The sequence below is a fragment of the Sphaerodactylus townsendi genome, linkage group LG12 (assembly GCF_021028975.2).
Source record: "Sphaerodactylus townsendi isolate TG3544 linkage group LG12, MPM_Stown_v2.3, whole genome shotgun sequence".
NCBI lineage: Eukaryota > Metazoa > Chordata > Lepidosauria > Squamata > Sphaerodactylidae > Sphaerodactylus > Sphaerodactylus townsendi.
This window is the reverse complement of record NC_059436.1, coordinates 45,931,752-45,955,853: the sequence shown is the minus strand read 5'-3', so window position 1 is coordinate 45,955,853 and position 24,102 is coordinate 45,931,752. Positions and strand designations below refer to the sequence as shown.

The 24,102-nt window shown below is 44.7% G+C and overlaps 1 protein-coding gene across 5 annotated transcripts in view; it reads left to right on the top strand.

Annotated features, from left to right (window-relative positions):
• CDK5RAP2 (CDK5 regulatory subunit associated protein 2) overlaps nt 1–24,102 on the top strand; it is a 187,581-nt gene that overhangs the window by 111,997 nt on the left and 51,482 nt on the right. For all 5 annotated transcript variants that reach the window (XM_048513449.1, XM_048513448.1, XM_048513447.1 and 2 more), the window contains 5 exons: nt 1,605–2,034; nt 4,990–5,233; nt 13,148–13,246; nt 16,372–16,951; nt 23,029–23,261. In XM_048513449.1, the coding sequence (XP_048369406.1) occupies nt 1,605–2,034; nt 4,990–5,233; nt 13,148–13,246; nt 16,372–16,951; nt 23,029–23,261 (1,586 nt within the window). The remainder of the gene's footprint in view (nt 1–1,604; nt 2,035–4,989; nt 5,234–13,147; nt 13,247–16,371; nt 16,952–23,028; nt 23,262–24,102) is intronic.

Below are 24,102 nucleotides of genomic sequence, written 5' to 3'. Positions count from 1 at the left end.
GATCTCTCCCACTGCTCTTAGGTTAGGCTAATTACATTCCTTAGCAAATTACCCAGACAGGGAGCCCCCCATCCCATAGGGCTAATTTACTGTTAGATATTGGAAGATAACCCTTTCCGCTATGCAGAGATAGCCATAAACAACCTGAATGTCTAAACACCCCGTCCTCGCTTTCCTGGCCTCTCAGGAACTTGATGACCTTACTGTTGTTACAAGAAGTACCATAAACACGGTGATAGCCGGAGAAGCCAGGATGCAATAGATAACTGTTCTCACATTCACTTGGGTTAGAGATGCACTGCTTGGGAACTTGCACCAAATGTTTGACGTGGGATAATTTGTTGCAACCCTAAATCTTTTGCAATGTATGTGACTCTGCTTTGATGTACCCTAAAGAGACCCTTTAAAACCCCGGACCTTTCACCACCAGTTCGCAAAGACTCTCATTTAGGTGGGATCTGTGCTTTCAGCTTCAGGAAATAAACTCTGCTTTTATTCTGAGTAAGACTTTTTGTCTGTGATTGGGAACCTTTGCCTCTCTTTCTTCCCTCTGGCTTGAGGGGAGAAGAGTTCCCTTGCCCTTGGCCTAGGTGGCTGTAACGGAAACTCTAGATAGAGAGGCAGCTCTATTATATTCATAATAACAATAATTCTAATCTGAACCTTGCCAACAGTTATACTGCCCCTTCTATGCCTTATCCAGGGAAAAGTATATAGCTCCCCTTTTGTGTGAAGTGGAAGGGACCACTGATCAACAGAAGGTTACATTTTGTCTTCTAAACAGTGACTGTTATGAGGCGTTGGAAGCTGTGGCTAAATTTTAACTGGTGCAATTTCTATGCATTCTAAATCATGTTAATTGGCAGGTTGTGATGCTATGTTTTTGTCTTTTACATGCCATTAAAGGTATTTGAATTGAATTGATTCTAGTACCTTAGAAGTACACCATAGGTCTGTAGAGAGATTCAGTTGTGGAATACCTTTTCATTGGGATAACGAAAATATCACAAAGTAGCAAGTTTCTGAGTTCCACAGAATTTTTCACAGACTGGATGTACAAAACAGAACAGAACAAGGAGGAGGGTAAGCACCATGTGCATCTCCCTCGTCCCTTGAAAAACCTTTCCCCCCCCCCCATGTGCAACCCCCTCCCCTTGTTTTCGCTTTTGTTTTTCCGAACATCCAGTGTGACGGAACTCAAAATGTCGCCATTTTGTGATATTTTGCTTCGTCCTAATGAAAGGAAATAAATAAAAAGGTAGTACCTGACTGTTGTTTTTTGGTATTTTAGAAGTGTAATTTAGGTTCGCTGCGCAACTCTTCTGATCCTGTTCCAAAGCAGCCTCCCTTCTCTCTTCTCCTGCTTTTAACGAACAGCAGCGCTTATGACAGTGCCTTCCTTTGACACATCCATTTGGTTTATCGTGACTTCCCTATGTCTGGAGTTGCTTTGTACGAATGGCGTTTGAAATTATGAAAATAAAAAAGAATGCATTAAGAGTTTGTGCTTCATGTTGACTCTACAAAGATATTTCAGGTAGAAGGTAATCTTGTCTCCTTAACGGATGTTTTTTCTGTTGTTTCCACCCAATGGGTAAAAGCAGACAAGAGCACATGAAATCTGCAAATAAGCTCTTAGATCATCTGAGCCCAACTGAGCAAGACAGGTGGAGCGAGGATCTGGAGAATAAAGATGAGAAAGATCTTAAGCAACTGATTATTCAACTGCGGGCTGAACCCCAACTCTGCACAGAAGTAAATAAATTCGTCAAACAGCTGGAGGAATTGAAGTCAGCTTTGGAAGAGAAAGCATTGCTTGATCCCACTCCAGAGCTGGGGATGAATGCAAATATTGGATTTTCAAAAGCAGAATTGAAAGATTCGGCTACACAGACAATGGTTGTGGAGGGGAAAGGCATGGGACTGAAACATGAAGGCAGTATCGTAAGCTCTGAAGACAAAGGCAAATCTTCACAATTAAACCGAAAGTGGGAACAGTGGCAAGAAACCGCAGCTCTGAACAGAACAAATAAAGTAAGTTTATTGAACATCGGCGAATTCTTGAAAGATGAAAGAGCAGGTAATTTCTAATAGGGCTGTGTTGTTTGGAAAATATGCTGAAGAGGGTGGAGGTCAATAATAGTGCAAATAATTGTGCAAGGAACAGTAAGCATTTGCTGCAGAGTCCTATTCTTGGGTTTCGTGTCCTTTGCTGGCTACCCAATAAGGTGAAGTCATGACCGGCTCGTGTGAGGCCAGTGGAAAGAAGAAGAAGAGTTGGATTTATATCACCCCTTTCTCTCCTGTAGGAGACTCAAAGGGGCTTACAATCTCCTTGCCCTTCCCCCCTCACAACAAACACCTTGTGAGGTAGGTGGGGCTGAGAGAGCTCAGAAGAACTGTGACTAGCCCAAGGTCACCCAGCTGGAATGTGTTGAAGTGTACAGGCTAATCTGAATTCCCCAGATAAGCCTCCACAGCTCAAGTGGCAGAGTGGGGAATCAAGCCTGGTTCCTCCAGATTAGAGTACACCTACTCCTAACCACTACGCCACTGCTGCTCCCCTTGGAAAGGCCTTTGGATTCAACACACAACATCTGCACTCCTGTACTGGAAGTGCGGGAAGAAGGGAAGAGTGTGTCGGTGTTGTCACTAGACAGCACGTGGCCCTTCCTGGCTTTATGCATATTGGGTATCATTGCAACAGTTGTCAGACTGAAGCGCTGCAAACTTCCTACCTCCATACCTTTTCCCTGTGTTGCAGCATCCTCTGACAAGGTCCTGCTCCTCCATGCAGTTATGTTCACTGGTGAACCGTGGTAGTCTACCAGCCAAGTCACTGCCGAGAAGCAATGAGGTCTTGGCTCAGTTGACAACATTTAAGTGAAACAAGCTAAAAGCAGCTGTTGGAGGTTGGATTGGAACATGGGGATCGTGGAGATGCTGGCCACTAGGTTGCCTTTTCCTGTCCTCATTGATGGTATCGTGTGAAACAGTTTTAAAAGGAATTATAATATTAAAACCCCACTCGCTACAACTTTTAACCATCTTGGTAGAGGAGGGGATTTGAGAAGGCTAGCGAACAGCTGCACTGCCTGAAATCAGTGTCCAGGAGTTAGGATCAAAACAGATGAGACACTGGGAGATCTGTGATTAAGTTTCCTCGTGGTTTCAAAAACAACACACAGGTAGGCCGCTTACCCACTTCAGGGTGTTCCTCGCCCTGCTCTGGCACGAAAAGACACACTACAGAAAGCGCATGTGGGCAAGAGGAAAGCATTGGGACAATGTCCTACATCGCCCAGTGGGCAATTGGCTGTGAATTGTAGCCACTTGAGTTTCTGATTAGGCTATGATGGGAAGGGAGAAGGCGGAGGAGGAACTGTTCTCTCCAACAAGAGGGTTTTGCCAATCAAATCGCCTCCGAGCGTGGTTAAGAGCAGGTGGATTCTAATCTGAAGAACCAGGTTTGATTTCTCACTCCTCCACCTGAGTGGCGGAGGCTTATCTGGTGAACCAGATATGTTTCTGCCCTCCAACATTCCTGCTGGGTGACCTTGGGCTAGTCACAGTTCTTCGAAACTCACTCAGCTCCACCTACCTCACAAGGTGTCTGTTGTGGGGACAGGAAGCGAAAGGAATTTGAGTCTCCTTACAGGAGAGAAAGAAGGAGTATAAATCCAAACTCCTCTTCTTCTTCTCCCCACTCTGTTGTGCAATTATTTTGCCTTTAAAAGAAAAGGAAGGAGATAAGCAAAGACAGGATGGTTACCTGTTTCTTTAGAGCTCTGTTTTATTAGCAAAACCCAGCGGGGCAAAGGAATTGAATCTCTTTTCTTCCTTCTCAGCACTGGGATCCTGATAAGATTATAACAAGAACCCCTTTAGATCAGATCAAGGATTAATCTCATCCAGCATTCTGCTTCTTCTAGTGGACAATCAAATGCTCCGAGGAAGGCCACAAGCAGGCTGTGATGGTGACTGTCCTCCTCTAATGTTACTCAGCCTCCCCCAACATATAGTCCCTCTGGATATGCAAATTTCATTTAGTAGTGCCCTAACGGTGACCCACCTAACATTAGAATATGACCCACTTATAGGTCGCAAGCCACCGACTATGGGCTTAAACAAGGAAAACCCAGGTTTGAAACTGCTCATTCATGGGATGACCTCAGGCCAGTTCAGTCTCTCTCTGCCATGCCCAGCTCATAAAATGATAAGAAATGCCTTCCTGAATCAGCAAAAGATCTAGAGTTCAGCGGTCAGGAGTGCACATGTCTAGCAAGATACCCTGTGCCAAATGGATAGAACTTCTGTTCAGAGGCATAGCAATGGAGAAAAGCGCCTGGTGCACTGGTGTGTCCTCCACCCCCGGAACGCCCCTCCCCACACTGCCACAGGAGCGCCCCCCCGGTGTGTTGCGCCCCCTCCCTGTCCCCTTGGAGCTACACCTCTGCTCTGCTTCTTTCCACCCCCTGGTGGAAACCTGGACTAGAACAGCCTTGGTCTGATCCAGCAAGATAATTCGTATATTCTTATGGCAATCAGAATAATATTGCCTTCGTGTGCAGAGGTTCCATTTTTCACCATTATGGCTAATAAGCCATTGATAGAACTATATTCCATAAACGGGTGACCCATTTTTTAAAATCATCTACATCCATGGCTATCACAACACAATATAGCAATGAATTTCCTAAGTTAACGATGCATTGCATGAAGAAATACTTCCTTTCCATATTATCCTTACATGAACTTGCGGGGTTTTTTTTTTTGAAAGATAATGTTAGGTAAGAATTGCTCTTTAAAGTCTATTGAAATCTAATTCACTCATCCTTCCATCACAACCTAGTGGTGGTGGTTTTTAGAATGTTCTGCAGAACTCTCGTTCCCTGGAGCACACTGAGGGGTTGGGGAGGGGGGCATTGTTCCTGGTATCTCACAAATCCCTTTTGCTCCATCTTACCGTCACATTTTACTGTCATTCAGGGTGTTTCCAATTATCCAGCCAAGAAATCCCGTTTGCCCGTTTTACTGAAATCATCGAGGTCACTGGGAAACATTCCCTTAAGCACCCACACAAAGAAGCAGGACATGCACCTTCAATATCGCATCCTCACCTTGGATGAGGATCTGAAAGACAAATGCGACCAACCTGAGTCCCTTCACGATGAATCACAGTTGAGCGAAGCTGCAAATGGGAGACCAGAACAAGAAGGGGCATTCGTAGGAGGTAAGTTAGCCCGTTTAGCTGGAAATTGTAACAAAAGCTGGCCCTGGACATGTTCCTGTCCTGGATTGATCGCATCTCGTTTTGGTTCCACATTAACATCAAGGATGACAACTTTGTTTTTAGGGTAGCAGAACTTCAGAAGCATTTAGTCCAAATCAAGAACAAACATTGTGCAAATAGCTATGGGTCTGCTACCTTTAGTTCCTTGCAGATGAACTCACTTTTCTATATTTCCTCTTCTAGCAGTTCTGTGGGGCCCCCAGGCTACATGCCACATACTAAGCAGGTGATATCCTTGATTAAATGCCTTGGAGGGGGTTACAAAAACTGGGGAGGTCCTGGTGGTTCCAGGTGTTTTATTCGGCCGCTGTTTATGGCTAGCATTCCATATGTAGCTTCCAAGTTGCATGATGTGTAAACACATAATATCCAATGTACTTATGCTATCTTACACTGAGATAGAAACAGCAAAGCGAGAAACAAAAATGGAAGTACAGTGTAACAAGGAACCCATTTATCAAGGGGAAAAAAACCAAACCACTATACAATGGCTATAAATAATGACAATAAGTGTATTTAATATTAACAAGGAGCATCTGTATAAACAACTACAGTGCAAATCATAGAGATCCAAGTATTAAACATCCAAATAGTACTTCCATAAAATGGATAACAAACCCTCAAGAAACAGAATCAAAGTGCAATTTGCAAGTCAGGTTCACAGAAGACGGATCATAAATTCCACTTCATCAGTAATTAATGCAATGTGGCAACATTATCTTCATAACAGCGTATTCCATTAAAATAGGTTAAACCACACGCTGAGGCTGCATTTGTCACCCAATAGCTACGGGACACATTTTACTTTGTCTTAGCTCATTGCCACATTGTGTGGACTATATGAGTGAATCTGTAACTTTATGCTGAAATAGACCATCGATCTATCAGGTTGATGATTGATTGATTGATTGATTTGGATTTCTAGACCACTCTTTCTCTTCTGGGCTCAGGACAGCTTTCAATAGAACAATTCACTACAGTCCAACAATCAGTTACCAAAACACATGGTCCCTTAGCATATCTCAGTTTAGGATGGAATTAATAGTACAAAGAAGAAGAAGAAGAGTTTGGTTCCTGCAGGAGACTCAAAGGGGCTTACAATCTCCTTGCCCTTCCCCCCTCACAACAGACACCCTGTGAGGTAGGTGGGGCTGAGAGAGCTCCGAAGAGCTGTGACTAGCCCAAGGTCACCCAGCTGGCGTGTGTGGGAGTGCAGAGGCTAATCTGAATTCCCCAGATAAGCCTCCATAGCTCAGGCGGCAGAGCGGGGAATCAAACCCGGTTCCTCCAGATTAGATACATGAGCTCTTAACCTCCTATGCCACCTCCTAAGCAAGGAACCTCACCAAAAACAGCGAAAAAGGAATAAAGGGAAGGGAAGGGAGGCCAGGCAGATGGATTCTGTTGCTGCTCTCAAATAAAATCCCAACAGCTCTGTCTTGAAGGCCATGGAGATCTGTGATAAGTCTCACAGGGCCTGGGTTTCATTAGACCACCAGACCAAGGCCAGAGCCAAAAAGCCTCTAGCTCAGATCAAGGATGGATATTTTAGGGCCAGTGACCACCACTAAGGTGTTGTATGTAGAGCACAATACTCGGGGGGGATACGTAGAGAGAAGGTCCCAAAGTTAAGAGAGCCCCCCTGTTTAGGGCTTTAAAAGTTAGAACCAAAACCCTGAGCCTGATTTGGTACTCTACCAGAAGCCAGTACAGCTGATAGAGCATTGGATGTATATATATTTACCACGGTGTCCCCATGAGGACCACATTTTGCACCAGTTGTTGTTTCCAGATAATCCTCAAGGGTAGTCCTTCACAGAGTGAGTTATAGCAATCCAATCGGGAGGGGACCATTGCATGGTTTGCTTTGGCTAGGTCAGGATGGGACAAATAGGGGGCCAGAAACCTGGCCTGGCAAAGATGAAAAAACACCAGCTTGGCCACCTTTGTCTGCTCCATCTGGTCCTCAGTCTCCATGACTTCATGACACACTCAGGTGGTGGATGGTTGCTCTGAGGCCTGCAGCCCAAGATCTAGATCAGTGATAGCGAACCTTTTCGAGACCGAGTGCCCAAATTGCAACCCAAAACCCACTTATTTATCACAAAGTGCCAACACGGCAATTTAACCTGAATACTGAGGTTTTAGTTTGGAAAAAACGGTTGGCTCCAAGGCATGCGTTACTCGGGAGTAAGCTTGGTGGTAGTCGGTGGCTTTGCTTTGAAGCAACCGTGCAACTCTTCCAACAGGTGAATCATGACCCTAGGAGGGTTTACTCAGAAGCAAGCCTCATTACCAGCAACCAGACTTACTCCCAGGATCACGCTTTAGTTCTTCGCATGAAAATCAGTGAGGCTTAACAAGGTTACCTACACTGCTTCCCCAAAACTAGGTCTTAGGTTTAATGCTAATAATCAAGCCCAGCAGCCCAGGCCAGCCTAGATGTTGGGGGGGGGGTGTGTGTGTGTCTCTGTTTGTGCGTGCCCACAGAGAGGGCTCTGAGTGCCACCTCTGGCACCCGTGCCATAGATTCGCCACCACTGATCTAGATCTTCATCGCCAGAGGTCCATAAATGGTGGTTTTAACAGGGTTCCAGCTGAGTGTGCCATGGTGCTTCACAGTTCAACATTTCATTCTAATTTTTATCAATGGGGGTTCCCCCCCACACACACATGTTTTAGAAAGAAAGCATTCCAAGAGCATGTCTGTGAGGAGACACTCTTCAATTTGTATCCCAAATCACAAAAATTAGAGGTAGGAGAGATGTCAGCCGTCTTAATTCTCCTTCTGGCCTAATATACTATTGCTGACCAATGGAGCCCTTGATCAAGCTACCCAATCCAAAAGGGGAGATCAGAAAGTAGTAAGACAGAAGTGGGGGGGGGGGGGGGCTTGTGGCACAAGCATATGCTGCATGGAACTGCCAGTAAATGTTGTTAGAAGGGGGGTGTAGATTGAATTGAAGGCCCAGCAGAGGCTGGGGGAAATTCTGTCAGTCTTAAAGCGGGATTAGCCAACCCCCAGTAAAAAAAACATTTGTGCAACTGCTCCCCAAGTAATCCAGTTTACTTTGTGAATGTAACAACTTTATTCCTTCTTGCAAGAATGAAAACATTAAATGCTTTGTCCCCATCTGCAATGTTAAAATGATGTACTTTGTCTGTCGTCAGGCAAGCAGCTCTGTAAAACTTTTTAGTGTTGCACAACTGTCTTATTTATTACGCGTATTCCCTTACGTACCACTTGTTCCGTGAGACACGTGCACTGGAGAACCTGAGATACTGTGCATAATAAATAAGATGTTTGTATTAACTTTTGTCTCCGTGAAAACATATGTGTGCGCATGCACACATGTGCAACTGCTCCAGAATAGCAAAAGCGTTATGGCATAGTGGAGAGCTGAGAGTCAGGGACGGCAAGCAAGAAGGGATCCGAAGGTCCCAAGTAGAAATCTTGTGGTCAGGCAGCTTAGTGCTGGAGATGAGGTAGGAGTGCCGTAGTCCAGTTCTTAGATGGGCAAGAAGGATAAGCTGTTTCATACAGCAGCAGGAATGCTTTCCTTTTCATCTCACTTGGCTGTTAGAATACTGCAAGTTCCTTGTATCCCAGTACTGTGAGCAACAGAATCCTTGCAAAAACTAACAGCTAAGTTGTTCATAACATCCCAGCTCTTGTCTTTCAAAGTTGGGTAACAGCCCTACAGGGCTCCTGCCAGTAATGCCCACTAAACAGATGAAAGTGTAAGAGATTTAATTACCTGCCTCCTAATTTTGGATGTATCCCCTAGCATGCTAGGCAGAGACCACCTCCGCATATTGTGATTTTCTCTGCCATTTCCTCATGGCACGGACTCATTGTTGGTGGTCTCTCGGGACTTGCATAGCTTGGCAATACCTTCGGCTGTGTTTTTCATCTCCCTGAGGAGATGGCCTTCTATTTTGTAGGATATTCACTTTGGTCCTGTGATACGCTCTGGCTACTGTAAAGGGAGAGAAGGATGTACCAAATATTTTCTGGATGGCATTCTTCTAGAGTTTTTTTTGCGTTTTAGAAGATGTATTCAGGCATACTGGAAAACAGGCACTGTGGTGCCTTCTTCAATGGAGCGAACCGCCCTGACCTCCTGTCCCCCCACCTCCACAACACAAATGGGAAATGAACACTGATTTAAATGCGAGCTCTCCCCCTTTCCACTCCATGCAGCCTGTCCAGTACTTTTGTATCATTTTTAAAGCACAAAGTGAATATTTTTTGTCAAATGTTAGTTTGCTGTCTTTTTTGGGTGGAGGAGCATTTTTTTTTCAAAACTAGAAATGCACCAGAGATGGGATAAGGCAAGCAGCTTTGTGATGGTATTACAGCCAGCTAATCAGTGTTATGCCTAGCCAAGCGCAGCTTTAAACAAGGGAGATTTTTTTCAGAAGGGCGATTGCAGCAAGTGTGTTAGAATTTCATCAAGTTTCTCATTCACTTCCTCAGTCCATATCTCTGCATTATAAGTTACTTGCAGAGTTTCTTCAGCCTGAAATAAAGCCAGTGCTGAAGGGTTGTTGCATCTCCCAGATAGCATTAGCTGTTATTCCAGTCTTTAGTTCTAATGCCTGATGGTGTTTCCACCTTGCGTTTTACCTAAAAAAGGTATTTTAAATTGTTGGACCTACTCCAAAGTCTAACCACCCATTGACCCATTAACGTTATTGTGGTGTGCATAACAAATAAAAATCATTACTTTTGATTTTTCATAATGATTAATTCCTCATCTTTACAGGATTTTGAAAAAGACCTCAGAGTTCAGTGTTCTGTTCGAGAAAGCAAAACCACATCATCTGCATATAGCAGAAATGTAACCTCCTTACTGCCTAGCATGGGGTTATGGTAACTTATCTTTGAAGTTGCTCAGAAGATTATTGATGTAAAGATTCAATAATATTGGCACTAGCATTGAGCCTTGCTGTCCTCTTCTATCCTACATTATACTATTTGATAGGTTCCCATGAAAGCCATATCTCATCCTTGAAGAAAACATTAGGAAGGGTTTTTTTTCCTTTAGCCATAACAGTCTGCAACTAGAGGATTCTCCAGTTTATCCCACAGTCGCTCTCTTGAGATAGAATCAAAGGCATGATGTAAATCCATGAATGCTGTATATAGGGTATTGATTTCTAAGATGCTCAGACTTGGGGGCATTGTCATGTGAATATAATGAGGTGACCAGCAGCCACCAATCCAGTAAACTGTGAATTCATCCTGTGGCTTAGTGAGCATTATCTGCTGAAACAGAACATTTTTACACTATGTAGGACGCTTTTTGTCCAGAACATAGAGACATAACAGAAAAGCAGGCTGATGATGTGGTGGGGCCAGAAGGGATGCAACATCGTTCTGGAGAAGGGGTTGTTGCACAGCAATGGTGAGGCCACATGAATGCAACAAACAAGATATAAGAAAATATTAAATGGACAACATATGATAAAATATTAAATGGACAACCTGTAAGGCTGGCAGGATAGGTAGAGACACTACTGTAAAAATAGGCCTTCTCTACGCACGCACGCACGCACACACACACACACACACACACACACACACCCCGCATGGGACTGTCTGGTAACACCTGGAACTCAGTAAACTGTGGCCATCCCTCCTCTGACCCCTAATTGGTGCCTGACAGGAATGACTGGCTATTCTTCAGGGCCACAACATTTTCAACTACACATCTGCTGGCCAAATGCCGAATCTCCTAGAGCTTCTCTCAAGTGTGCAAGGCTCTTCCTGCCTCCCCTCAGATAAAGATACTTTCTCAGCTTTTCCTTCATGGCACCCTAATGCCCAGATGTTCCTTTGCAGCCATAGATTGAACATCTCCTCAGCAATCCTCCTTGACGTTCCAGTCACAGACATCTTCTTTTTTACTTAATGAGTTTCTCCCTGCTCCCTTGTTTATTTGGTCTTCTGAACAGTTTTATCTCCTGTGTGTATTCCTTATCTGTTGAGAACTAATTACTTCACAGCCAGATACTGTTTGTAGCCAGAGGGCTTTGAGTTCTCAGAAGAGTGACAGTTGCTTGCTGAATGGCACCGAGAGATATTTCTTTACAGAAGTATTCTCAGCATGTTGTGGTGGGAAAGTAGCCCAATGAAGCAAGCACCATAAACGTGTCATCTACCTCAGAGAAAGGCATAATGTGTCTAGCTGCCAACAACTGACTTCTGAGCTAGAAACGAAAGGGCCTTCTGGCTTAAATCAATTCTCTAGGAACAGGATTTACCCCCTGGCAGCTCATCTGCCAACTCTTCAAAGTGGCTGTTTTCATTTCAAAAGGCAGGGGCTGGATTTTACAACAGAATGAGCGGTAAAAGAAAATACCTTCTTCAGCACTGCAGCACTTCATGACCAACTCAAACAAACCCAAACAATCAGCAATTCCATATTAAAGAAGCCACTCTGAAAGCCGGACTAGCATACCTTCCTACGATGAGACAAGGCTTCGGATGAGACCAAACGAAGAAGCCATTCTCCATCAAAATCAACGAAGGAAAATAAAAGGATCCACCACCACCACTCTTTCACCACTCTTTCTTGTAGTTCCCCACTGATTGTAGTTCCCCACTGCTGCTGCCTGGCTCTTTCCTTTGCTCGAGTCAGGAACGGTGTGGGAAGTCCCAAATGGTTCCCCACAAGCCCAGGGCTGTCCTATAAGCACCGCTTAAGCACCGTGAGCTCTTCCGCAGTCTCTTTCACATATGCGCGGGCAGAGTGGTGGTGGATCCTTTTATTATCAGCTTTCAGCTGATACGTTAATTCTTGGAGAGTTATAGGATGCCTGAAGGTTCCTAGCACTCTATATGCATACCTTAGAGAGACCGAAGCTGGTTTATGCCATGTTAGATCATTGGTTTGTCAATCTCAGTATCAGCTGTTCTGATCGGCAGTGACTTTCCAGATTTTCAGGCAGGTGCTTTTGAACCCATGTTAGGCCAAGACCCTTGAACTGGAACTACCAGGAACTGAAGGTGGAATGTATGGTGTCCAAATAAAATTAGTTGGGAGTATTCCTGTGCCCTTAAATGCAGCTTGGATATCACAGACTTTCTAGCTTGCAGTCAGCAAGTTTGTTGTGAAATCTGAATGGAGAACTTGTGTGGCATAGTGACTAGAGCAGGGGTAGGGAACCTGCGGCTCTCCAGATGTTCAGGAACTACAATTCCCATCAGCCTCTGTCAGCATGGCCAATTGGCCATGCTGGTAGGGGCTGCTGGGAATGGTAGTTCCTGAACATCTGGAGAGCCGCAGGTTCCCTACCCCTGGACTAGAGCGTCAGCCGTATAGCTTATTGTGTGGCGTAGTGATTGCGTGCAGCCGTATAGCTTACTGTGAGCCAGTATGTGATCGTTGAGGGTGTCAAATGGAAGAGGGGAGGGGTCATGCAGCTTTTTTGGGCTCCTCAGGAAGGACAAGAATGTTTTGCTATCCCAAAGATGGTATGCCTCCTCACATAGGGGTTTTACAATGCAACTTAGAAATCTCCACAAAAGTCAAGGTGTGATGGGTGAAGCCTGCTTCGACAAAGGCATCTTGTAAATTATGACAGCTGCACAGTCAGCCTGTTGCTCTCCCTCTTCATCTGGGTTCAGTGCGGCAGGCGGAGATCTGCGCATGCCGGAAATGTGCACCACGTGGCTGAGCAGGATCATTTTGTGCAAAGGAATGCTTGAGATCCTCGGAAACTGTCCTTTCCCGGCATATTTTGCTCTTGCGAATTGCTGAGTTGCTTCTCTGTTTTTCAAAGGCATATGCGTACATTGCTTAGATGTATATCCTCTCCTTTCTGGTCTTTCTTTCTTTCCTCTAGCTGAATCCTTGACCCAGCTGGATTGTTCGGATGCAAGCATTAGTTTGGTCAGTGGTGACAGCAAAGAAGAGATGAGCCAGGACCAGAGCAAAGGCCAAGGTATGGGTAGATGAATCCACAGCCGTCAGAAAAAAAAAGGGGGGGGGAGGACTTACAGTAAAATAGTGTTTTATTCTGTTGGAGCTTCTGAGTGCTCCTAAACTACACATTACTCATAGGGGCTATTTTGTTGACTGTGGAGCAAGTTCTTCTTAGCTCACCTCCCCAGATATTGGGAATCTTAAATTTGAAAGGTGGACTCTAAGGCGTTTGGATTTTAGACCCACTAGTTCTGAAAAAACCCAGGATCAGCAGAGTGAGCGAGCTGTAGAGCTCTTAGCAACAGCCTTCCCCCCTTCTTTTTATCCCCTTGTTAGTCTTTCCTTATCGTCTCTATTTTTTTCTTTTCGTTACATCATTGTTGTTATTGTTAGGTTTGTTCATGTTTACTTATTTTTTATTCTTTTAACTTTCTTTTCCTTTCCTGTAATTCTTTGTTGACAAAATAAAAGCTGTTTGGGAAAAGAAAAGAAAAGAAAAAGGGAGGGGAGTCTTGCTTTCAGATGCTTAGTTTTCAAACAGACCGTTTTGGGTTGCTTAAAATAATTTTATCTGTTAGTTTATTGGTGTGAATTGCCCCTTTTTACCATTGTTCTTTGCTTTTAAATATTGTGTACTTAATTATCTCAGAATAGCCATCCACAAGAATCCCACGGTAGTCTCTTTAGAGTTACTCTTCTGGAAGGGTCAATAGGATTTATGAGCATGGGTTGTAATAAAAATAATGAGAAGTGTGCCCAACTCCCTCTGCACCCAGTGTGACAGAATTTCTCTGATCCTGCCAGTGAATTAAACATGTTCATGAATACATTAGAACAGGCATGTGTTTCTGAAGCCTTGGAACACCAGCTTTCCCCCGCCTCCCGTCTCCTTCGAATAAGAATGATCTCAAACTGTTTTGAGTCTCTTAAACGAAACCGTATCGCTTAATGCAGGTATAAATGAGCGTAATGACCATGCTGTGAGTTTTAATGTGAAGCCTTCAGTGTTCTTTTTATCTGGAGACACTTTAAAAAGTAGCATATTCCATTAGACGTGATGAAATCCCTCTCGAAATGTATGGGACCTGTCGAAGTGCACTGTGGGATATGAGCGCTTTGTCATGTTGGGACTGAGTTTAGATACAGTAAAATAGCTGCATAAACTGTGGTTTTTCCCCTTTCCCTACGAAACAGGATTTGATTCTGGTTTGTTTGGAAAGTGCAAAGCATGATGGGCTAGTTTGGATGTAATGGCAAGGTGGGTTTCCGGAAATAATTTATAATTTGCATATTTAGCAAAGGCTCATGGGTATGCTGTGAAAAAAAATGTAAATTCATTTTTATTTTTAGTTTCATATCCTGTCCATCCCAGAAGGGCTTAGGGGGGCAACAACATGTTAAACCTACATTACAGTTAAAAATCATCATTTAAAAAATGCTCGCCATAACGTAAAAGATAGCCCAAAGGCAGGACCACGCCTGCTAAAATACAACCTTCTTTAATGCACAGAGCCAGCAGGCCTGTGTGTAGCCTGGATGTCTGAGGCACTTGTGCCTGGCCTGGCAAGGGGGTGTGGCCTTTCAGTGGGGCCATTTTGCACTCCCCCATGTGACCTACAATGATGATGCCTGGGTCTCTGTAACCAGGGCATATTTTTGGAGTAGGGCTTATATTTCAAGCATCCTCCAAAAATCCCAAAAAATCATGCTGGGGCTTGTTTTTGGGGAAACACAGTAAGTGGGCGGGGAGAGGTGGAAAATACAGAGTGCGCACTGGGCACAGCATGGCCCCGTTACGCCTCTGGATCAAGGTGTTATTTGGAGGTTAAATTAGCCATGACCCTTAATGGAAACCTCATGGTCAGAGGTAGTATATCAAATGCCTTTGAGCGCTGTTTGTTGCGATCAAGTAACTGGGGGTGACCATCATGAAGCCCACCCTTCCCAAACGCTTTTAGAAACATCAGGTTGGCTTGTTGAAGGCTTTCACAACCCGATTCAACTGGTTTGTATCACGAAACACCTCTGAAGATGCCAGCCAAAGATGCAGGCGAAACGTTAGGAACAAAATCCACCAGACCACGACCACACAGCCGGAAAACCCTCCAGAACCAATCAGGTTGGTTTCTTTGGCGACGGAATTCTGGACCAAGGTACGGTTTCCATTTTCCTTGTCAAAATAAAGTGCAGTTGCCCAAAGTACTGATCAGATGTATTCAGAAATGTATTGTTCAATTATTTTTCCCCTCAAATAAGCCCTCAGGAGAGAATTTATTGGGTTTTCTAGGGTCAAGAAACTGGGTGAAGCAGAGGTTGAAGGCTAAACAATGTTCTCTGGAGTCAATGAGAATTTTAAGTTTACCAATAGATTGTTGCTGAGATTCTGTAAGAATGTTTTGGCCTTGGATGGCAGAAATGAGGGATTTCTTTTGAAAATCTTCAAATGCGGTGTCTTATGATAAATGTAAGTGGAGAACATCATAAACTAACTCATACACTAATGACTGCTGCAAAGCTTCTGATAACTTCCAAGTGGCCCAGCTTTCCAGCTTTCTTTTCTGTCAAAGAAATCATGTTTACAGAATGGCAGCAATGAGAGTGTTTGCAAATTAGGGGAAGGAAAAAAGGATTTCAGTCTTTGTGGGCTGCCACTTGTTAATTTTATTAAGCAAAGATTCATCACGGACTTGAATAAATTTGAGCGGTTTCGCTGGGATAAAAAAATGAAAGCATTGCTTGTTTATGGGAACGGGGCTAGCGTAGTGAGAGTGTCAGACTAGGAAGTGGGAAACCCGAGTTCAGATCCGTAGTCTGCTGTGGAAACTTGTTACCTTTGACCAGTCATTCACTTCTAACCTAACCTTCCTCAGGATTGTTGTTGTGTGGATAAAACAGAGGCTAATTCCGCACATGCAGAATAATGCACTTTTAAACTGCTTTCAGTGCTCTTTGAAGCTGTGCGGAATGGCAAAATCCACTTGCAAACAGTTGTGAAAGTGGTTTGAAAATGCATTATTTTGCGTGTGCAGAAGGGGCCAGAGGAAGGAAAAAAGATGTTGTTTCCCTTTTGGTCCCCTGTTGTGAAGTCAAGCAGGATACAAATAGTTAATTAAATAAAAGGAATGTACATGTTTTCCCCCTCAGAAACAGAAGATGCTGTACCCGAGCCTTACCATCCTGCCGCGAAAGTGCAAAATCAGGAGGTTTCTTTCTTGGATAAACCAGATGTTGACTCATCCACCACATATTCCAGTTCCAAGAGCCTGCTCTCTCTCAAGCTGAGCATAACAAGCACAGAAGCTTTTGATGTCGACTCTACAGATGATGTCGAGGAACTGCGGCAAAGAGTTAAGGATCTGAAATCCGACTTGGCAAAGTACAGAACGCTGCTGCTCTATTTGCAGCCCGCTATGCAGCTCCTCCCTGGGGACATTCGCGGTATCGTCCAGGGGGTTGGAGAGTTGCCCATGGATAGCCACTTTCTCCCAGTATTAGACATTGGTAAACAGGAGGCAGAGATGTTATCGGGCAGCCACCGACAAATCGACTATCAAAGCAACATTGAGAATCTGACCTCTCGAGCCACAGAAAATCAGAACGAAGTCACCGTGGAGCGGCTGATGGATAACGAGGCTGAGCTTGAGAAAGAGCAGATTGCAAATATGCACCTCCTGGATGAAGTGTATTGTCTGCAATATAAGCTCAATGATATTTCGCCATTGAGGTGAGTTGTGTGCCTGGATGCATTTGTTTGAGAGCCGAGGTTTTATTTTTACGAAGTGAAGACTCCTCTGCTGGAGAGGTTGAAAGGGTCCAGTCATACTTTCTGTATAAAATCCTTGGCTTGCCCCATTCTATTCCCTATGCGGCCCTGTGCTTAGAAACAGGCCAGCATCGGCTGGAAACTCTGGCCTGGTGCCATACATTCGTTTTGGGCCAGGATTTGTTTTAATCGAGATGAACTGAACTATACATCCCAGGGACGCTCCATCCTCCACACAACCCAGTGGTGGGTTAAAATCGAAGCCAAACTTAATGAGTTGGGCATTTCCTTGGAGGACCTGCTAATGTTAACAGAGCAGGAGGTCTATGGGGCTATCAAGAAGAGACTTTTTGATAGAGAGTTTCAACAGATGCTAGAGGAAGCTAATAAAACCTGTTCCCCAATCTCTCTGGGAATACCTGTGGATAGATTAATTGTAGCCTGGTACCTTTATCTCCTGGTTGAGGCCTGGTAGCGTAGAGCAATCACCTTAGCTAGGTGTAATGCCCTGCCTTCTTCCTTTAGCCTTGGACGCCACCTTGGAATTCCACATAAAGAAAGGAAATGCCCGTGTGGCGTGGGTTCTGTGGAAACAGTATCTCATATGCTGTTGAATTGTCCTTTTTAAGAGATAGATAGGAAGAAGCACATAATCCCCTTCCTGTATGGAAGTGAAGGCATTACAAATAAACAGAAGGTTATATATCTTTTAAACAGCCACAACTACGAGCTGTTGGAAGCGGTGGCTAAATATTTAAATGGTGTTATTTTAACTCGTCAGAAGTTGTAAAGGCTGTTATTATCTTGCAATGTTAATGTTAAACTATTTATATGCCATTAAAGGTATTCGGAATTGACTCCTCTGCTGGAAGGAGGACTTCTGTTCCAATGAGGGGAAAAAGCCTTCCGCCAAAGGATGTTTCTTCACTTAGAGCAGGGGACTGCAACCTGTGGCTCTCCAGATGTTCATGGACTACAATTCCCATCAGCCCCTGCCAGCATGGCCAATTGGCCATGCTGGCAGGGGCTGGAGAGCCACAGGTTGCAGTCCCCTGACTTATATAAATAATGGTACCTTCCAGATGGATTATTAGTTCGACATCTCCCCTGCCAGCATGATGCTGGCAGGGAATGATGGGAACTGTAGTCCATAACATCTGGAGGACCGCGCGTTTGACACTGAACAGATCCAAGCCAACATTGGCATTCCATTTTTCTAGAGTAGTTCAAAGTATTTTTACAAATCAATCCAATGTGTGATTTGCAGCCACTCTGAATCACAGGAAAGAGGTAGATTCCTCAACATATTGCGGAAGGAGCTTCCAGAATTTAGAGGTTATGACCTGACCATCAAAGTTTTTTTTTCACACTTGTGTCCTAAACGGCCATAGAGATGGAACAGCAAGCATTGTCCCAGTTGGTTCTGGTGGGTTTTCCGGGTTGTGTGGTCGTGGTCTGGTGGTTCGTGTTCCTAACGTTTCGCCTCCATCTGTGGCTGGCATCTGCAGAGGTGTATCTCAGAGAGAAGTCTGCTACACACTGTGTGTAACAGATTTCCCTCTGTGATACACCTCTGAAGATGTTAGGAACAAGATCCACCAAACGTTAGGAACAAGATCCACCAGACCACAGCCACACAGTCTGGAAAACCGAGCAGAACCAGTTGAATCCGGCCGTGAAAGCCTTCGACAATACATTGTCCCAGTAATCAGCGCTGCCAGATAATAGTAAGAGGTGATAATAACCCATATGCCCATATGAAACTCAGTTTGTTCTGTTTAATGAAGGAGGTAGACTTACTCTTAATAGGTAGCAGTGGTTTTTGAGGGTTCTTCCTTCTAGAGCCATCTCTCCATAAAATGGCTCAGACAGCTAGGCCCAAGTATCTGCTGTGGTATTCCATCTCTCGTAGATGGCATGGTAACTTTCTGCTTCATAAGATGGCATAATGACCAAGGCCTGAAAGATGGCATAATGACCAAGGCCTGATAGAGCTACCATCAGTAAGACTGACAATGGGGTAATAGTGGGAGGGCTTATATATGGCTCATCTTGAGGATAAAACACTCTGGGAGAAGTGATTTGGAAGAACGTGGCCTGCAAATGCAAAAGTTTCATGAATGCAAATTTCAAAAAAAAAATTGGGCATAGTTTTGCCTGCCACACTTGATACCACCTCATGTGTCTCCTGAGATATAATTAAGCGTATCTTAGCACTGCAAGAATGTCCCACGAAGAGGAAAGGAAGATCCTACAGACAAATCCTTCAGCCCACCCCACACTTCATGACATTTTCATCCAGTAGTGTTAGTCATTGGTTCATCAGCATGGGGGGAATTCGGGGACTTCATCTAACATTGCTGGTGCTTTCATTGTCACTGCTCAGAAAGTACTGGGAGCTCAGTGAAGGAGGAATGCAATGGAGCTCCCATTACTCAGACTTTTCAGAGAATTCCCGAAACAGCCTGTGTGTCCCACTGTTTATTCTTAAGCTAAACAGTGACCAGTATCCAGATCTGTATGGAGAAGTAGAGAAGGGAGGCCTTTTGCCACTAGATGAAGACAAGATTATCTGGGAGGCACTGGTAGAAAAAGGTTCTGTCAACCAAGCAGCCAGCTCTTGGTGCATTCCAGGTTGTAACTTATTTCTGTCATTTCAGCCCATCCCAGTCTGATGTTACTCAATAGCTGGATGCATTAACCTCTTTTCAGCATTGAGGACAGACTGTCGGTGGTTGCGAGTCATGGTGGCAAGGAATGCGTTCATTTTCTCAGGAAATAGGCCTGTGACTACCAGATGTCGGGAGCCGCCAGTAAGGAACGGCTAAGCTTCTTGTCTGTGAAGTTCTCTGTGGTGTCTGGTTGAACAGGCTTTGAGCAGGGGATTAGGTGAACCTCGATTTTGCCCACCATGACTCTTCATGATGATGAGAATATGCAGTGTGAAAAGGCCTGCACTTAATATAAATTGGAAACATTTCACTGCTCATTTAGCAGCCCCCCGTGAAAAAAATTGTGAAGCACAATAGAGCTGGAACATATCACCAGACTGACAGTGAATCTTCCCTTCGTACAAATTGATAGATCATGAATTTCCTTCCCACCGTTTGGGGTTGTGGAACAAAAGATGGACCGGCTGGAGAAATTACTGGAGCAATCCAGTAATTTTAAGCCACGCAAGACGTTCAGTGGTCACCTAGAAGGGCGATCAGATATGGTGTTCCTACTCTTCATGGTCTCTTAAAGCAGAAATAACATGGCGGGGTGATCCAGTGGCAACACAACATCAAATCCTGCCAAATCTAGCGGAGAGGTTGCTTTGGTTTGTGTGAATCCTGGTTGTTGCTATGGTGGTTGGTAGTACCTGCATACAGTCATCTTCCCTGCCAAAAGGAGAACCCAGTTTGAACAAATATGACGAAAATCCTCTAAAAATCCTCATCTACCAAACAGCTACTTCTTTGTACCTATTTTGTTTCTCAGCGATATTTTATTTGCTTCATTTAGGTTTAGGAAAATTAGCTTTTTATAAGTATATGTCAGAATTATGGGACACAATATGATGGAAAGAACTGTTACTGTACTATGAACGACAGCAGGTCTGTGTAACAAAACATATTTTGTGAAATGCATTATTGGAAAGCCTTTCTCTGTTTATTCTCCTGATAAAACTGAGAGAATCGCGAAAACAGATTTGACTTTCCTTTGGAGGACGTTTGCTTTTTACAGGGTATTTTCTCCAGGACATCAGATGGCTTTTAATGATGCAGTCTCACCAGATTATTTTAGGCACTGTTTGTCTCACTCCTAAAATCTCTGTGAAACATTAAGTAAATCAGAACAATCTCTAAAATGATTCTTGACATCCAGTCTACTTATTGTTACTTCTAATTCTGAACCGAGTGGATAAAAAAAGGCACCCACTGTTGCCAGGAGCAGATAGGTGGGATTCTTTTCTACAAACCTGAGAGAAGCTAAGTGTTTGCTGAAAAATCTGAAATCTTTGTTTAAAACACACACACACACACACATCATAATAATAGAAGCAATATCTATAGCATTAAGAGATGTATGCCCACTGAGATATCATAAGACTGTGTTATGAAACCTTGTTGGCCATTTTGAGAGTAGCTGACAGTGACAATATTGTTGAAGGCTTTCACGGCCGGAATCACTGGGGTGCTGTGTGGTTTCCGGGCTGTATGGCCGTGTTCTAGCAGCATTCTCTCCTGACGTTTCGCCTGCATCTGTGGCTGGCATTCAGATCCTCTGAAGATGCCGGTCACAGATGCAGGCAAAACGTCAGGAGAGAATGCTGCTAGAACACGGCCATACAGCCCGGAAACCACACAGCACCCCAGTGACAATATTGCCAAATCTTCCAAATCTTGGTTTCTATCAGGGAAGGAAGCAGGGAAAGGAGTGAGGAAAAAGAATAGTTATGTGGATCAGCAGGATGAAAAGGTTTCTGGGTCTTGCTTCGTAAATCTTCTCTTAAAGGCCAAAAACTGCAGCCCTTCCCTCTCCCTTTTAGGGGCAGAAAACAAAAATAGAGGACTGGCAATACTGTTACGGTTGCCTGACAATCATTACAGTGGCTACTGGGATTTTCTTTCTTATAGGTACAGGTGCTGCTTCTATTAATTCGGGGTTTTTAACCACCCAATGTATTTGTTTTTAAATTTCAGATCTTTCTACAAACTTGGGGCTTTTCTCAGGGTTTTCTTGGTGGGGGGCGGGGGTTGCAAAGAAAGCATGGTCTTGTCTCTGAATTTAAGTATCCACAGATTTGGCCATATTGAGAGTTAGATATATTGATTTCATGATGGTCACATAACCCATGGAATACTGGCAAGTATCATATTGGGAAGTATCATTCCCCAGTATTTTGGGAATGTGATCCTTTGGATTCCTCCAGTGTGATGGATTCTGAGAGTTTTCTCCTGCAACCCATCTTTTCCTGTTTCAACCTGTTCCTCCCTAAATTCTAATATGCATTTTGGGTTGTCACCCAGAGCTGACTGGTCTCTTGTGCTTGGCTTCCCTTTACATTTTTAAAAATGTCACCAAGCTGCTCTGTTTAAACAAAACCATAATTCTGCAAATACTGAATGTGCAAATCCTGGACTCTGGATAAAATATCTTTTTTAAACAAATGTGGGGTTTTTAAAAAGAAGTTAGGGATCTTTTGGCACTGACTTGTAAAAAAAAACAAGAGCAAGGCTTTGGCTTGGCTCCAAACATTGCATTACACAAGCAGAAGGCCCTTGCATTCACTCAAGGCCATTGTCTTCTGCGGTCCTGGTGCCTCCTTCTCGAATTCAGGGGCTGTTCAGGAGTGGCAGAAGAGGGCAAGTCAAAGATTTCCTTGTTTGAGTAGAAGTGCATTCCACTCAAGCAGCCAGGCTTGGATCTCAGCCGTGTTGCTCCTTTGAAGTATAAATCAGGGGTCCCCAGCATGTGGGTACCACGGCGCCTGCTGCCACCATTCTTGGTGCTCACCAAGTGTTTGGAGAAAGGGTGCAGATTTGTTTTAAGAGCTGCTTCGACCACAGCTGCTGCCACAATACAAGGGGCTTCGTTGTGTTTGAAGGTAAGCTGCAGCAGGCATTTTCTGGTTGGCTCTGCCTCCTGCAGCAGCTAGATAATTCCAGCCTCCAGTCGAATTTGGATCAGCTTCAAGTGAAGCCTGAAAAAATATTTTCCAACTTGACCCCCCTCTCCCCTTGGGAGCAGCAGTGGGATGGTGGTTAAGAGCAGGTGCACTCTAATCTGGAGGAACCGGGTACAATTCCCCGTTCTGCCGCCTCAGCTGTGGAGGCTTATCTAGGGAATTCAGATTAGCCTATGCACTCCCACACATGGGTGACCTCAGGCTAGTCACAGTTCTTCAGAGCTCTCTCAGCCCCACCCACCTCACAGGGTGTTTGTTGTGAGTGTGGGGGGGGGGGGAAGGAAAAGGAGATTGCCAGCCCCTTTGAGTCTCCTACAGGAGAGTGGGGGATATAAATCCAACTCTTCTTCTTCTTCCTTTTCAGGCACGATACTCTGATCCTCTCACTGCAGCATGAACACTCCAGCCAGCCCCAGAAAATTCAAGACAGCCACAGCGTCTGTGAGACTTACCGCCAGCACCTCGCCAGCCTGATCAAAGCGTTTGAGGAACTCCTGCAGGCCAGCGAGGTGGATCACTGCGTTGCTGAAGGCTTCCGCGAGCAGCTCAGTCAAAGCGTCCAGCTGTTTGAGAGGCTGGAGCAGCAGTGCGTCTACGGTGGGTCGGTGTGGCTTTTTCTTAATTGCCTGCCCGTACAGATCTCGGCGCATGGACTCTCACATCGCTGGCTGCCTCTTCTGAGTATGTTGCGTGAGTCATGAGACGGAGAGGGGATTTGCCCTTTGGCTCGCCCCTGTTTTCCCAAGCTTCACCAATGGTGCTCAGTAGCAACCCTGGCATTAGTCTCCGAGCATTCTCTCCTTTCTGTGACAGAACTGTCTCTGTCTTGGAAACTAGTTGGTGCATCCAAAGGGGAGAGGGGAAAATACCCCACTGCCCCCAGATAATGTCTGAGAGAAAGGTATCTTTAGCTCTCTTAAAACCTTGCTTCCAGTGGTTATAGTTTCTCTTCAGCAGTGGCGAGCAGCAGTGGCATAGTGGTGCAGAGCAGGTGTACTCTAATCTGGAGGAACCGAGTTCGATTCCCCGCTCTGCCGCTTGAGCTGTGGAGGCTTATCTGGGGAATTCAGATTAGCCTGTGCACTCCCGCACACGCCAGCTGGGTGACCTTGGGCTAGTCACAGCTTTTCGGAGCTCTCTCACAGGGTGTTTGTTGTGAGGGGGGAAAGGAAAGGAGAGTGTAAGCCCCTTTGTGTCTCCTACAGGAGAGAAAGGGGATATAAATCCAAACTCTTCTTCTTCATCATCTTTTCCTGTTCTTTGATTTTCTTTCAGTCCCTTTCTGAGGAGCAGTTCGGGGCTGCGCCGGTGTATTTGATTTTCTTTCAGTCCCTTCCAGCTGGGAGCAGTGCGGGGTCGCGCCGGTGTATTTGCCCTCCCTGGGGCATTTGCCCCAGCAGAGTGGCAGATCCGCTGGTGGGCGGCTGCCAGGGACCTC